General features: G+C 45.8%; 1 protein-coding gene across 3 annotated transcripts in view; it reads left to right on the top strand.

Annotated features, from left to right (window-relative positions):
- The window catches only part of LOC119456291 (hemicentin-2-like), a 346,474-nt gene that overhangs the window by 296,584 nt on the left and 33,945 nt on the right, over positions 1 to 15,945 (top strand). For all 3 annotated transcript variants that reach the window (XM_037717982.2, XM_049669707.1, XM_049669708.1), the window contains exons 3-6: positions 1,874 to 2,221; positions 9,903 to 10,160; positions 13,933 to 14,035; positions 14,848 to 15,032. In XM_037717982.2, coding sequence (XP_037573910.1) covers positions 1,874 to 2,221; positions 9,903 to 10,160; positions 13,933 to 14,035; positions 14,848 to 15,032 — 894 coding nt within the window. The remainder of the gene's footprint in view (positions 1 to 1,873; positions 2,222 to 9,902; positions 10,161 to 13,932; positions 14,036 to 14,847; positions 15,033 to 15,945) is intronic.

Raw genomic sequence — 15,945 nt, 5'->3', positions numbered from 1 at the left:
CTCTACGTCCGCGTTAAGCTACAGAGGGCAGAGAAAAGGCGTCCACTATTTCAAGTAGTACCCGAATTCTATAAAAGAAAACGCAGAGAATGCATTTTCTGGGGTGTTCGATGGACTCTGTCTTAGTATTTGGACAGCCGAGACAATAATTATGAATATGTTCTGCCTCCTTGCTGTTATACGCCCTCTTGTACATGGTTCTACAATTTATGTACCAAAAGGGTATTTCATGGTGCTTATGATGAGCACCGCCCTTCCGTGCAGATAAGAGATAGCGTTGTACAAGTCAGCCGTATTGAAATTAGATGTTTCAAGGGCAGCCCGACAAATTCGGGATTGGAAAGCGTTACTATGCATAATGTGATATATCTGTTCAAAGAAATTGAAACAGGGCCTGCAGCTTCTGGTTACATATTTTCTCAAATGGAGCTCAGGGCTCACCCCTAAGCAACCAACTTTGAGACGATGGTTTTAAAATATCAGTATTAAGCACCTCATTTCAACATAAAGCGTGATTGCCTAACATGCGTTCATTTTTGGCGGGGTCATAACTTGAAACTTACGCCAATTATTCTCTCTCAAATAATTATACATAATCAGAAAAATTAGAATAGACATTGCGTTACAATGCCCCCAAGGCTGTTTTAACTGATAGCAAGCATGACTACCCTCCCCGTATGACATATGGTAAGTGTATTGACGACTGTGTACGGTACCTTTTCAGTATTTTTAAGTATTATATGAGCACTTATGCCATCATAGGCAGAAATTCTTCTGGAAACGTAAAGTCAGAATAGGTCATTCATTCATATCAAGTTCGCACTTCCATTCTTTGGAGAAAATTCTAATTCCCTTGGTGGGGGGGGGCGGGGGGGTATCAGCCTCTTTTAGCATTATTTAGGAAGTCTGTTGAAGACGCAACGATGGCTAAGTAGCGTTACCGCATTGATCAATTTAAGTGTCTGCTCATATTTGCGTAACCGAATTAGGCTCGCTTAGGGCTCTATTTGGCGCCCTAATGCTGGCGTAAAAAGCGTTTCTTTTTTTCAACGGCGCTAGTAATGCTAACTTTGAACTGAAATAACAAAAGTTAAAATAACATAACACATATATTTGCGATTGGTTCCCTATTTGTGAACGGCTTAACTGTAGCAGAATCTCTCTTCCTCCTTTACCACCAGAATGGAATGCTGGTGTTGGAATCGAATACTAGTTCCCTTTCAAAGAACACCAGGAAATGAAGCCCTTTTCTAAAAAAAAAGAAAACGATCACTACATTGCGTTGAATCTAGAGTTCTTTTGTGACATCCACAGTGCGGGAAACACGTTCAGATCAGTTCAAGTTTCGACTTTATTTCTTTAAGCACCCGCTTTCAAGTAATATTATGTAAGTGGTGCGATTCACAAGAAGAAAGTGTATACGCATCTTCGTCTTAACAAGGTAAGCACCTGAAGACGCCAAAGCTACAAAATGAGTATGTTTTCTTGACGAACACTAACATTCGATAGTCTTAAGGCGAAAGCCTTAGATGGCTCATGGGTCGAAAAATCCGATGTCCGGCGTTAAGGCACCAAAATTCATGGGGTCACCAACAAAGCTCGTGTGTTCGAGAGCCTAAATAACTCTACTTTAATTAAGATAGAGTCAATTAAGGCACTCTAACCCACGACCGCTGGTGGAAGTTCAACCCACGACGTTTTGGTGTGAGAAAAAAGTAACAGGAAGTAACAACGCATTCGTATGAGAATGTCAAGTCACTTAATGAATGTGTCGTCAGCGCGCAGGCTTTCGCTTTCAACCTCTTTCGCGTATACTAAAGCGAATGTCAACTTTCATGTGCTACGCTCAATCTGCATGCTCTTCGCATTACAGAGAAGCCGCACCCGCCGCGGCTAGAGGAAGGCACCCAGCCGCTGACCGGGCAGTTCAAGACCAAGGCGGGCGACCTGCGGAGGTTCCAGTGCGTGTCGCGCAAGGGGAATCCCCCAGCGTCGCTTCGCTGGCAGCTGGACGGCCAGGACGTGACCGCCCTCGCCAACCAGACCAACCAGACGGACGTAGAGAAGGTCGGCACGTGGCAGGCCCTGTCCGTGCTTGACTACACCTTCGTCAAGGAACACAATGGCCGGGAGCTGCGCTGCGTCGCTTACCACGGCGCCTACGAGGACCCCTCCGGTGGGCCGGGACACCGGGATGTCAGCGTCATCCTCGACGTCATGTGTAAGTGTCTCTTCTCTCCCCACTTATTGCAGTGGTGTCGTCGACAGATCGCCAAGCTCTGAGTCGATTCAATAAGGCTCACTCATAGTCGGACCGATCCGTGCCAAAAGCTTAAACTGACGACTACGTGCTGCAAAAAATGAATCTTTAAGTTAAATTGACCTTTTCTCAACGGAGCAGTCGTTAGCTTCAAACGATTTCTTTCTTGTACTTTCTGAAAGGGTAGTGCGGTTTTGGTATGGCTGCGTTGCTTTGTTTCGTATGCTATGGCTGATACAAGACCAACATTCGCAGTCATGGATGGCTACTTGTTGACACCACAATTTCTGGACGCAAAATTTTGCTAGTCCTTCTCAAGATTACATCCTACTGCAAAAAAAAAGAAAGAAAGGAAAAGAAAAAGAACTTCAGCGCTTTCAGCGCTTACCGAAGGCGATGTTATTGTTGAAGGTCAGTGTTTTTTTTTTTTTTTTTGGGGGGGGGGGGGGGAAGTCGCTTGGGGACACCAAATCAATGCATCCCCGCTTTTAGTTTCGTCCATGGTTTCTAGCTTAATGATTTATTCACTGACTGACGGGGCCTGGAAGCTGTTTAGTCACGCAACTTGGGTGCTGCTTTAAAGCGTCTGTTTCACGGCGGGTCGCTTCGCTTAGTCAACTACATAAGAGAGCATGACAACGCCGATTTGCGCTCAGCCTCCTTCACATGTGACAAAGTATTTGATGTAGCTGAGACCTGAGGCGTGATAGTGTCTTGAAGTCACTTTGTGATTGTTATAATATCTGACGTTTGAACCGAACTTCCTGCCGTGTGATTTATTACCGCTAAGCTTCAATGATCACACAATATAATGCATGACCCTAGCAGGGAACTGTGATGTCATCATTGGTCAATCTCTATTGGTTGAAACCGTCACTGCATCACTTGGACAGGAAGAAGTTGCTGCACTAGATAATGTGTTATGGCGAAGCGGGAAGGAGGTGATTCATTACCATGAATGATACTTAAAAGAGGCTGACAAAACTGCCGTCAGTGAGCTTTGAAAATAATTATCATCAAGAAACGCGCGAAACAAACATCACAAGGCAGAAATCGAGAACATTGAAGAAAACGGAGAATGGTGTTGAACTTCAGAAGGGTCTACAGCGTTTTGCTGTTCAGAAGGAAGTCACGGCGTGCTTTGGGTGCATAATAGAGAATCCCTGATGGTCAAATTTAATTCAGAGCATTCACTTAAACCATCTGTCATAGCCCACTGTACAATTTCGGTACATAAAATCCCATAATTCATTCGAGTCTCTGCCTAAAATCACGGTGCGTGTATGGACACTAAGATGGTCATAGCTGCCTTCGGTGCACAACAGTCGACACCGTCGTGTGATAAGCAGGATGGGCTTTTTATGAGCACAAAATTAGGAAATAGACAAGACGACGGGCGTAGAATGGTCGTACTCTGCGCCGCGTGCAATCACAGACAAGGTCCGAGAAAAGGCTGGATAAAGGAAACGTGAAGCGGCATTATGGCGGCTGATTCAATTTCCCGTTGTCGGTAGGAGAAAAAAAAGGAACATGGTTGTCTTGATTACGCGTGCTCGCAAATCTATATCATTCCTTTGTTCGTTTCTGCTTTTGTCGTTTCCTCCGCCAACTTCTGTGCTTACTTCTGCTGTGCTCAGTGTGGGTACGGTTTCGTGATACGCCTGCTTTTCTGCCATTCTACTGGAAGTCACGTGCACTACTGCTCTTGTTACCAAGCCCGTACGTTTTTTTACAAGTTCTCTCTGCCTAGTCTCTTCGTTTTCGTTGCGCGTTGGATGTCACTTGTATCGTAGCTCGCAATTCCTGCTGTGTTGCTTCATTTGATCCGGCTTCCATTTCCCGTGGCTTCTGTTTCGTCATGTTATAACCGGACATCGTTTGCTGCAGGGTCTTAACTTTTCGACAACGTGGAACGTATTTCAGAAATATAGTTTCAATAGTGGCGTCAGTTTACGTCGTTGCTGAAGCTCTGCGTGAGCTGCTTTCTAATCTTGAGGCAAGTGTTTTCTTGCTGTAATTAGCAAAACAAATGCGCAATGGTACGCATTCAGCACCTCATAGAACTATGGTGATTGTGTGGCGCAAAACTGGCAACAAGCAGAAGCTGCTTCGGAAATAAAGTTTCATGTGGTTGGTACCGAATCTCCAATTTTTTAAATGACATCGCGTGAGCGTCGACCTACGGCATGTCAGCGGCTTATAACTGCGAGAAGTCAAGAAATATACCATAATATTATGAGGTGCGCAAAGCTCTGTGCAGTTTGAGAACTTTCTGCTAGGCTTTTACTTCAGGGTAACAAAGGCATCTCGCCTCTGTTATCCGCGAGGCCCCATAATCCACCACAACAAGCGAGGCAGCATAGCTACAAGTATTTGCAATGATAGCTTCTTATTCTTTTGTATTTTTTATGACCCCGCACGGGGCTGATAAATTTTATTATTTTTATTCATGGCGCGGGCTCCAGTAATACACACAACACAACTCACACACACAAATGGACAGCGCAGCACAGACGACACATCTTTTTCACACATGTGTTCTCACAGCGGTATTAAGGTGTTAGCTTTTCTTAGCTCGTGGCTCAGCTTCGTGCCATAGGCGCTCTCCGAAGCGAAAAATGTGAGCGGAAGAGGCGATAGAGGAACCAGAAGGTGCTTCCATTGTAGGAGCGCAATTGGCACCAAGTGCGCTTCCATCAATGAGAGAGGAGCGTTTCGCGACCTGGTGTAAGGCTCGGTTCCCCTCCGTGCATCACGGGTGGCGAAACCTATCGATTGCACCCGTCGTCTTTCCATTAACTTCATTCCTTCTTCGTTATTCCATCGTAATCATGCTGTCCTGTTTGAATCGTGGTTGCTACGTGGTTGCTGTGCCATCGTTGCCATTGCGTTGTCGTCATACAGCCGTCGGCACACATTCGTTGTCATAGCATCGTCGTTTGACCGTCGTTGTCGTTTCAACGTCGTCATTTCAGTTTCCTCATCCCATTTTTCTCATACAGCTATCGTCATTCCATCCTACGTCATCGTCGTCATGTAGTCGTCCTCATGCAGTCGTCGTTATAATATTGTCATCATTTCAGAATCATCGTTGCGCCATCGCCATACAGCCTTTCTCAAGCATTCGTTGTCGTACCGTCGTTGCGATGCAGTCGTCGTCATTTCGTCGTCGTCTTTCCAGCTTCGTCATCCAATTCTTGCGATGCCGTCCTTGTCTGACAGTCGTCGTCATACACTCGTTGTCATCCCATTGTGGTAATGCCGTCGTTGTCACAGCCTCTTTCATCGTTCCCCTGACGCCATTCCTTCTTCTTCATTCAACCCTAATCATGCTGTCATATTAGCTCAACGTCTGTCGTTACCTCGGCATCTGTCGAAAAAAAAAAAAACAGGAAACCAAAATTCGACGGCCCTTACACTCCGTGAAGATGGTTAACCAGCGAAGCTGAAACGTGCGGCCCCGGTGTTTATCACTGGGTTAATTCCGACGGTTCATCAAAATATTTCTCAATTATGAGGTTACACGCACGTTCCGCTGCAATGGAGAGAACGACGTCACTGACGGTATGCCCGCAGTCCGCCGTCGTCGCTTGCGTTCGATGTCTGTAGTTTGCTCGGTGGCGCGGTTAGCAGTATTCGCCTGCCCATTGCCATTTACGATTATTCGAAATTAAATTGCTTCAAAATTAAATCTGTCCGTTACGTAAGACAATGAATGGCCTCATACCCCCTTAAGCAATGGATCATACCGCCGTAAACGCGGCCTCGCCATTACGACGACAGAAGAGAAGTGAAATTCTACGCTGGAATGATGAGCGGCAACGGAGCCAGCTGTGGAAGAAGACAACGACTATGAGCGCGGGAGTAGTGGAACGTGTGCGTGCCGAGCACGAGCGCAACCCGAGGGCCACCAACGAGCCAGCTGTGGAAGAAGACGACGACGCTCGAGCCGATGCTGACGATGATCGTTTTCTGTGGACAGGCAACTAACAGACGCTTTTTTTCATGTCGCCTAGCCATATAAAGCTTCGCTTTAAAAACTGAAACTTAGGTGAATATTTCTAACGTTGCATAGCGTAGGCACACAGTTTTTGATAATACACAGTTTCTGAACAGCTGAGAGCAAGCATCGCGATACTTACAATCCCACCACGGTTTGTTTCGCAGTCGCGAAAAACTGCACCGTGAAGCAACAGCCTTCCACTGCCACAAACGAAGCCGCGGTGTGCAAGCTTTGGAAGGAATCAAGAGCTTGCCTTAGTATGCTAGGGCCGGCAGCGCGCTGCTTTTCGCGCTGTCGGTTCACTCTTCTGAACCTTGCTCGCCTCACTCTTTGTCCTAGAGGCGCGCGTGCGTGCATAAGAGATTTCCGCTTGTTGACAGCGCGCAAGATGAGAGGCTCTCGTTGCTTTTGCTGGACTTTCTGGCTTCAAGGGTACTTGGCTTGGCGCCGCCTAATTAATGATGCTGTCCCGAAACGAAGACGCTCCCATGCCGACGCCTCCACGTTCTCTATACTTTAGCTGACGCGCGAGCGTCGTGTTTCTCTTCTACACACTGCAAATATTTCTTTCCTTGATTCTTACTTCTAGTTCGTCGCCTTTGTTTCGCTCTTGATCGTGCACTTGTCACTTGGGAGACCTGCACACAGGACACTATTTCTTTGTTGTCAACAAGATCATCCGTCCACACCCGCTTCTCTTTTTTCTTCTTCCTGTCATTTCTTATGAGCAGGATTGTTTTTTAGCCGCGGATAATATGGCAACGGAGCATAAGAACATTGCTGGTGGTTATATACAAGCTCATTAAACTGGGACATGTAGCTCGTAATTCTGCTTGATACGGACTTTATGTTTTCCTAGCGTCTTGCTGGGCATCAAAGGGAGCTTTTTACTTCGGGTTTTTGGCTAGCCGCAATTTAACGTTTCTCGGCGTGAAGTTCCTCTTAATGAAAAGGGTATGTTTTTGTGCGGGCATGCCTCGTTAAAGCTACCTGGCATTTCTAACAATGTCTCGCAACAACTAAAAATCGCGCAAGAGTTGCAGGAGCTCAATCATGCGAGGTAATCAACGAGAGGTTACGACCGCCGTAGATCTTAAATTCTTGTGAAGCCCTCAGAAAACAAGTTCTTTCAAGACAATGCGAATGTTTGTCTTTCGCTTCAAACTGCTGACGGAGAATACACGTCCTCCGTATGAAGTAGCTGAATCAATATTTTAGGGCGGGTGTCGCCACTCCACTTTGTTGGTCTAATGATATTGTATTATTTTAAAATTTCTTTCCAACGTACCTTGTTCTGATGTTTTTCTTCGGATTAAAATAAATGAGAGATTCCTAGTAAAATCTGCAGGGTGGTAATGGGTGTTTACTTGACAGATTAACTGCTCTAAAGAGGCTTTTGTGTCGCATATTATGTTTTTTAAATATTTTTATCACAAACGATGTTAAACATATTTCTTTGCTTGAGAACACAACTTCGATGGGGAACAATTTAAACGAAGCCTGTACTTTCTAAATGTCGTGGTCGCGCCACGTTGCAACCGCTTAACCAAGACCATAATTTGCCTTTGCTTATTACCGAAACTGCTGCTTCACAGAAATATATTTTTTCTATACTATACTGGTTTGTAGCGCGCAGAATACCTTCTGTGAGTCTGTGTGAAATCTTAAGAATTTCGTCGAAGATTCTGATTACGCCCAATCATGGTTTCAAGATGTTCCTGCATGAACTTGTGGAAAATGGCGTTTGAGTAATGAAGTCTTGCTCATGATGAGGTATAATTTGTAAATATATTTTCATTTTAATTTTGCTACTTACTCCGATTGCAGTAAAGTAATAATCCACAACTCTAAGTTTAACATTACTTTAGTTGCCTTCTAATCTATTCTTTCAAACCAATGTGCTATTTCAATGTGGATTATTAATCAGCAGAACTTATTGTCGCTAAAATTATTGTTGTTTAAAAGTATATTTTTTTTAATCTGCAAGATTCCCCGTCCGTCCTCCTCATTTCTGGCAGATTAAACACGTAACTTTAATAGTTTCTAATTGAGAACTTGAGCAATTCGCAGCTATCCGCAACGCAGAAAATCTTGGCTATTTTTGCTTCTTGTCGCCTTTGTGACCTGCCACCGGCATTTGTGTGAACCACAGTAAACAATGGAACAAGTTGCTTGCTCTATTTTATTGAAATGAAAACGAATCCTTTCTTCCATTTGGGATTTGTGGCAATGATCACTGGGAAAAAGGAACATCGGGAATGACTGGCAACCTTCTCTTTCACCAACTTTGGCTGTCGCGCTTTTAGAAGCTCCCTTACCCGCGAACTGAGTGTATTGTCCGTATCGTTTGGTAGGCAGTATAAGACGCAGAATAGAAGCAAGATCTCCTTGTCATTGCTTCGCGTTTAAGCGAAACGGTCAGTCGTATTTAGCTGCATTTATCCCATGATTCCTTATGCGCATGCGATACGCAATGGCCCGCATTTCTTACGAACTTTTTTGGGGGGCCGCATGACTACATGCGGGAGCAGTTCTACCTTATCGCGGCTCTAGTCGGGCGCTTAGCCTTTATTTGGTTGCGAGGCAAAAGTGAGAGACAACTTGCCCTGAAGAAGGCGCGCCAAACACGAATGGCGTATGGTAAAGGGTGAGGAAAAGCGTCCTGGGTTTCCCGTATAAGCATTTCCGTGGGCCTTATAAGGAAGCGGGAGTCCCATATCGCATGCGCCCCAGGGTTTCTTTGTGGCAGGGCGGCGGAAATAAGAGCCTCCTTTTTTCTTTTCCCCATTGTCGCGCGTCCACAAACAAGGCGCTCCGGGCATTTTCTGCGTGCCGGCAGAGAAATATTTGTCGTACGCAGCTCATCCTATCGCTTTTTTCGTAGAAGCATGGGACTAAACATACGAACAAAAACCAAACCAGAGAGCAAATGTGATTTTGTGGGAAAACGAAAATTGGCCAGTACCAGCTCCACATTCGGATAAGTTTAGTTGTTTAGGATGTGCAGATATGCGCTCCGTGAGGGCATGTGCTTATTTCCTGCTTTCCTAAACACCTGATTCTTATATATATTATGTATACATTCCCTATACCTTGCCTTTACATTGTCCCGTTGTTCGCAAAAGAACTGCTGCATCATAATTAGGCTGCTCCTTCAGCGTTTTCCGAAACGTGACTGCTTTTTTTGTTCGAAGGGAGTCTGCCATAGTGAAAATGAGCGTGATCGTGACATGGGCGCAAAGAAATAAAAATTTTGTCGTATTAAATTTGCTTTCTTGACAACCATTTATCTTTCCTGAATAGTTCCTCGTCGTTGTTAAGCTTCAATAAGACCTGATTTCTTGGTCTATCACGGTAGTATATAATCTGTGCTTCTTTCAATAATAATCATATAATTAAAGAAAACAAGTTGCGAGTAAGCCCTCGTGTCGTCGTCCTTTCTTTGCGTCCCGTTCGCAGTATTTTTTCACCATGACATCTTCGCAACTGACCCAGTTGACAAACCTTCGAAGGAAGATTTTTTTTTCGTTGAGCTAACAAGCAAGGAGTGCGACAAATCAATGTGACTGCTAAACATTTTTAAGGTGCTTTGGCGTGCGAGATGCTTGAGTAAGAACGCCCTTGCCCCTGTTTGCGCAGACCCTCCCGAGATCAAGTACGAGGGCCATCCTCGCGAGGAGGTCGAAGAGGGCGGCTCGCTGACGCTGAATTGCGTGGCGGACGCCAACCCGCCGGCGAACATCCTGTGGCGCAAGTCCGGCCAGTCGAGCATCTACGACATCAGCCACAGCATTCACTTCAGCTCCATCCAGCGCACAGACTCCGGCGTCTACAGCTGCTCGGCCAAGAACGACTTCGGAGAGAGCGCCGAAATACAGGTCACCGTCAACGTCAAATGTGAGTGCTGTTCCTTTCACTTGTTCGGCTCTATGTCCTCGCTTCGCGCGCTCGAAACTTCAGAGTCTTTAGCAGCTATCGTAGTCGACACCCTTTCTTTCCTCATTCAAAGTCACTGTAAACCATACGTTTTCAACGGCAGTGCCAGGCGGAGTTAATGAAATCGCCTTACATATGTTGGATTGCAAAAAAATTGGCTGTCGTTTAGCTCTGGTTAAACCTAGTCGAGTAGCATAGCTACAGACCCCCGGATGCGCTTAGGCTTCGCTTGTAGTTAGACACCATCCATACTGCGGCCTCAACTATGGCTGCGGCGGCGCGAGCTCTCCCCTTCTTTTGACCCTTTTCGCGGAGCAGTTTGCTCTAGAGGAACGAGATGGCGCTTTCGGCCGCGCGCCATACGTTGCCTCAGCGAATGCGCACGAATACGAAACCATTACTGCTTCTGCCCTGCTACTCTGCGATCAGCTGTCGAAAATGCATCTGGGTGTGCGTTAATGCACTGTGCCCAATTCATACTGCAAAATGTGTAACGATAAAGGGAAGACGTGTGCGGTAGTTCGCTGCAAAAATAGTGATTCACATATAATTGAATGGAATCAACCTGTGTCACCACGGCTACATAAGGACTGCCTGTGTTGCCGCCCTTCGCGATGCACGGCTTTCCTCAAGGATTAAAAAAAAATATTTCATCCGCCTGCGCTGTATAGCTAACGTCCAAAGAAAGGACTTCACTCCGGAACGTCGGCACTTGGGATTGAGTACCGCTCGTTACAAAATGAAGTAGTGCCACTTACTGGAATAGTAAGTTTCCCGCACGTTATCTACACACATCCACCCTTACTCGCACGAAAACTTACGCCCACCCTATAGCCAACGTGTGAGTGAATAGGCGCACACTTGAATCAATGTGCCGAAGCATGAGTGACGGCGACCACACCGACAAAACACGAAGGTTGGAGGCTGAATGTTTCGTGATGGTCCACAGAATAAGCGAGGGACTAGCGATAATACGTCTTTGCTACGAGCTATCGCAAAGTACAGAACATTTACATTCCAAGCCTTTGTGCGCAGCAAGAACAAATTTATCGCAGCAGAGCACACCTGCGAGTGATTACCCTGAAAATAAACAATCAGATAGTGGCCGCACCGATCGAGGAACTTTACCAAGTCAGAAATATGACAAGCCGCTGGTTCAAAGTGTTTGCCAAATAAAGAACGCAGAGCACACTGATCCCGATTTAATTCATAAGCGGAAAGTTTGGACAGCTTGGAATACATTTCTAGCCTCGTTTTTAGTACGAACACCGTATACGCTGCTCGCGCCGTTTGGACAAGGCGTAATGGGCTCTAAAAGCACTTACATGTCCTCTAAAGCTGTGACCAAAGCTTCGTGTCGTCTACACAGTCACCATCTACGATATGCGTCGAAACGGAGGTTTGCTGCACCGCACCGGCGTCACGCGCTTGCATTGTAAACACGGAGGCAACGGAGGCGGCTGAGGCAAGCAACCACGTGATCAAACATGGCAGCGCCCACGGGAGCGCCGCGCAAAGGGCCAATACTCCCGGTTATCAAAGCTGCGGAGCGCGGGGTGTGACGTCATACAAAGGGCGCAGCGAGCGCCCAACGGCAGGAGCGGTGGCCGCGCGGTGACCGCGACGAGGCGAGTTGCCGGAGAATCGAGGCCCGTGGTGTGGCGTCACACAGAGGGCGTGGCGAGCGCGCCAGCTGTAAGCCAGCTGTGGCGGTTGCCAGTATAGTGTACTAGACCGTATTCTAGTACACTCTAGTTGCCAGGCAGCGGCGGACGCGCGCCTGTAGGAGCGGTGGCCGCGCGGCGACCGCGATGAGCCGAGTCGCCGGAGAATCGAGGCCTGTGGTGTGACGTCACACAGAGGGCGCGGCGAGCGCCCAACGGCAGGAGCGGTGGCCGCGCAGCGATCGTGACGACCCGAGTTGCTGGAGAATCGAGGGTCGTGGTGTGACGTCACAGTGCGGCCACGGCTCAAAGTGCGGCGACGGCGAAGAGGCGAAAACCTGGCGTAACGTATCTATCGCAGCAAAAGTGATTCATTCGGTTTATCCAATCCTTTATATTTGCTTCGAATCCAAACTACCTTGAGCAAGGCATTATTAGTGGAATTTACCTCTAGCATAGGCTGTAGGTTGGTAGAACAGTACTTGGGCTGGGAATGTCAAGTTTCAGCTGATAGTGTCAGAAGCATCTCATTGGCATATCGTCCCATAGATATGCTCAAATAGCGAAAACACTATAACGCATTATAATGTGTTGTGTACTCCTGGCGCAACATTTCATCGTCCTTATGTTCCTTGCAGTTCAAGCATGCGGCAATTTTCGTTATGGAACGTACAAAACTGCGGAGGAGATTAGCACGGATAACGGAACCACATTTCCTAAGCCATGTTAATAGAGGATGATGTTGCAGTTACCACAAGGGATCTTTATTAGTTTTCTGGCTCTTTTGATCAAAAATATGGGAGTAGTCTGCGCCATTTATTCATGGAGTCTTTTTTTTTGAGCTGAATAACGAAGACCTTCACTATATACAGTAAATAATAAGTATCTCATTTATAGAGAAAGAGATACAAACATTAATGATAATCTGGTTTACAATGGAGGTTACAATGCCGCTCATTTTAATAAGAAATACGGCGAATAGCAATCTTAGAAAGAAATATAATGCGTGGACATTTACAGTGGTGGAACTTTGCACCGTCATAAAACATTTAGTACTCCACCTCTTGCGCATGTGCCCGAGTGTATATTTTCACAGAAGAGAGTGAAACCCGGTGACCTTTTAATTCTGCAAGGTCAGTAGTTGAGCTATTTTCGTCCTAAGCAATCTGCCAAGCAGACCGCATAAACGCATCTCTTAGTGTGCAAACAAGACAGTCTGAACCGAATATCTCAGACTTTTCGCACACCAGCCTCGATGCGTGCAGCTTGGTTCTATCGGAAATATACGATAGCAAGGTAGAAGCATGCATGCAGACGTGCGTAATGTGGCTGCGGCGCGCTCTGAGTCTCGTTATACTGTGGCCTATGCTCTCTTTATTTGCTTTTTTTTTCTCCTTCTCCCTTTCCAGCTTATCTCATTAGGCTTGATATACGCCTAAGCTCCGTACGTGGTCACGCCATCTGGCGTTCGTGTTTCTGCATTAGGGAGGGCCTCCGAAAGTTTAGCGAAAATGTTCGCGGCTGCCTTGCCTGCGATTTTTTTTTTTTTTTTTGTATCGAAGCTAGGTAACCGCTGACTAAATGTAATTTGTCTGAATATGGCTTTTTTTTGCTCAGGTAGAAAAAAGTAGTTGGCCGGTAAGTGTTTTTGCCTAGAAGTTGAAGTGCCACATCACAAATTGCAAAAAAAAAGAGAAAAGAAAGCCCACAGAAAGAGAGAAATGCAGAAAGAGAAATAGAAAAGCGTTAGGACCAAGCCGCAAACATTTTGACCACATACTCATACTGCCGCCGTAATGCCACCATTTGGAGGATGCAAATATTTACTTGGTATTAAATTCGTGTCATCGCCAGATAATGAGCCATCCGCCATTTGTAACGGTTTCTTTATTGCAAATGCTGGTTCCATAAAACCAGCGAAGTGTAGATTCTGGCTTAGATACGCCGTATCTCACAGTAAACATGCTGTTCTTGTACGTAAATTCTCGGGAATCATTATGAGAATCAATTGTTCTGATAACTGAAACAATGTATTCTTAATTATCTTTTGTCCATCATTTGACGAGCAGACAGGCCGAAGATCATCCAAGTGGACCCTTCGTCGCCGGCCACTTTCAACGTGGACGACGTCATGACGTTGCACTGTGTTGCGGAAGGAAACCCCGTGCCCAAGTGAGCGTTTTTTCTCGCTGATCATCTTTACTTGAAACCAGGTTGACGCGTGTGTCCCGATAACAATAGCTGTTGCAGCAACTAGCTACGACGTACAGTTGACCTGTTTTTACAATTCGGCTTGATCAGGTGGATTTTTGCAGGCGCTGAATTAATAGCTTGGATGCCTACTGACGCGCAATTACATTCACTCTGTCGTAAGTTTATTACCTTAACGTATTTCCTTGTCAAATAGTGTTATTTAGTAGCGGTCTTACAAGGAAGATTAATATCGAGAGCTGAACATTGTGCGCCAGCTGCACCGAACGAATCAGTGCGCATTCGAGTTCTGTCGTCTTCACGGAGCTCCCGCGTAGCAATCAGGAGTCACATTTATTCCTAAAATAATTCTATGCAGGACTGGCTTGTGCGTGACTTCTAGGAAACTTCTCGCCCTATGAGCTGCTCTAGCATGACTTTATAAGTTATTAAATATAACTCTGGCGGTAATGCTTACGAAATTTATAAGCCGCAACTGGAATCGCTGATATCCTTGCAGAAGCTGACCGATACATTTCGCTATTTCGTTAATAAGTGCTTTAGGCAGCTAATTTAAGCTTATGGGTAAGGTTGTCTGTGATCGCTTCTGACGATCATTATACAGTTATTCAAATTAAAAAGCGACAAATAACCATGTGTATTTTTTGGCAGATGCGTAAGTTTTGACAAATTTTTTATAAGTTATTCGGTTAATTTTTTTAAGTATAAGGGCATGTGGCAGCAACTCTGTGACGGGTGATTGTCTACACTGAGTCTTTTATTTTATCAACTAGGATTACGTGGCTACAGCAGAACGGCCGAGACCCCAACGTCTGGAACATCCGTGGCCGCAACGCATCGCTAACGGTGGCCAATGCCAGCTACAGCCACCAGGGAATCTACCGCTGCGAGGCGAGCAACGTGGTCAAGAACCAGCCCTATCGCGTCCAGTCGCCGGAAGTGCGCATCGATATTCGAGGTAAGACCCGCACATTGATCGCGTAGATATGCTTGCATCTGTAAACTGCTTGTGCTTTTGCATCCGGTTATCCGCCACAACTGTGGTAAATCGTGGCAAACCATCGTCCCCATCCGTGGTCACTATATCCACAACCGTAAATTCAAGTTGATGTCGCCGCACGTCACTTACTCCTTCTTGCACGGTGGGCTGTTCTTGAAGAAAAAAAAATGCTTCAATCCTTGCGTCACGCATCGTTAGTAAGGAAGGAACTCGCCTTAATTAGATTGTTGTATGATACCGTATTGGCGCACGCTGGCTGGCACATCTGTGTTTGACCAATCGCAGCATTTTCCAAAATTCCGCCAATCGTAATTCATGGAGGCAGAGTATAGGAAGCTAGGCTAGACTCAAACTTCGAAGTTGCGAAAGATGCACATACAGGGTGTCCCAACGAACGTTAGCCAAGCTGTGTATCGAAAACAACTGATAAGAAACACTGTGTGAGATACAATTTTAAGACCTACAGTGTTCGGTTGTCCCAGCTCTTACAATCGAACACCGTTGGTCTTAAAAATTTATCTTGCACCACGCTTTTAAATTTCTTTTTTTTCTTTCGTTGAACAGCTTCGCTGGCGCTAGCTTGGACACATGGTATATATCCATATTCGGACCATGCTTGGCTGTCGCCGGTACTGTAATCACAGCTGCAGTTTTCTGGATAAGGATAATGCAATGAAACATTTGTAATATTGTAGCCGTACTTCCTATAAAGTGTAGATTCCTTACAAGCAATGAAAAATTGAACATTTACATTTCTATGCAGCATTAATACGTGAAAGAAGCGATAGAGTTCACCTTTTCTAACGTTAGTTTTCTTGCCCTATCACGCTCGTCACGAGAAAGATAGCAGTAAGATACGACCTGTGGAGAG

Source organism: Dermacentor silvarum, chromosome 6 (genome assembly GCF_013339745.2).
Source record: "Dermacentor silvarum isolate Dsil-2018 chromosome 6, BIME_Dsil_1.4, whole genome shotgun sequence".
NCBI lineage: Eukaryota > Metazoa > Arthropoda > Arachnida > Ixodida > Ixodidae > Dermacentor > Dermacentor silvarum.
The sequence above is the reverse complement of the archived record's forward strand: the minus strand, read 5'-3'. Positions and strand labels throughout refer to the sequence as shown.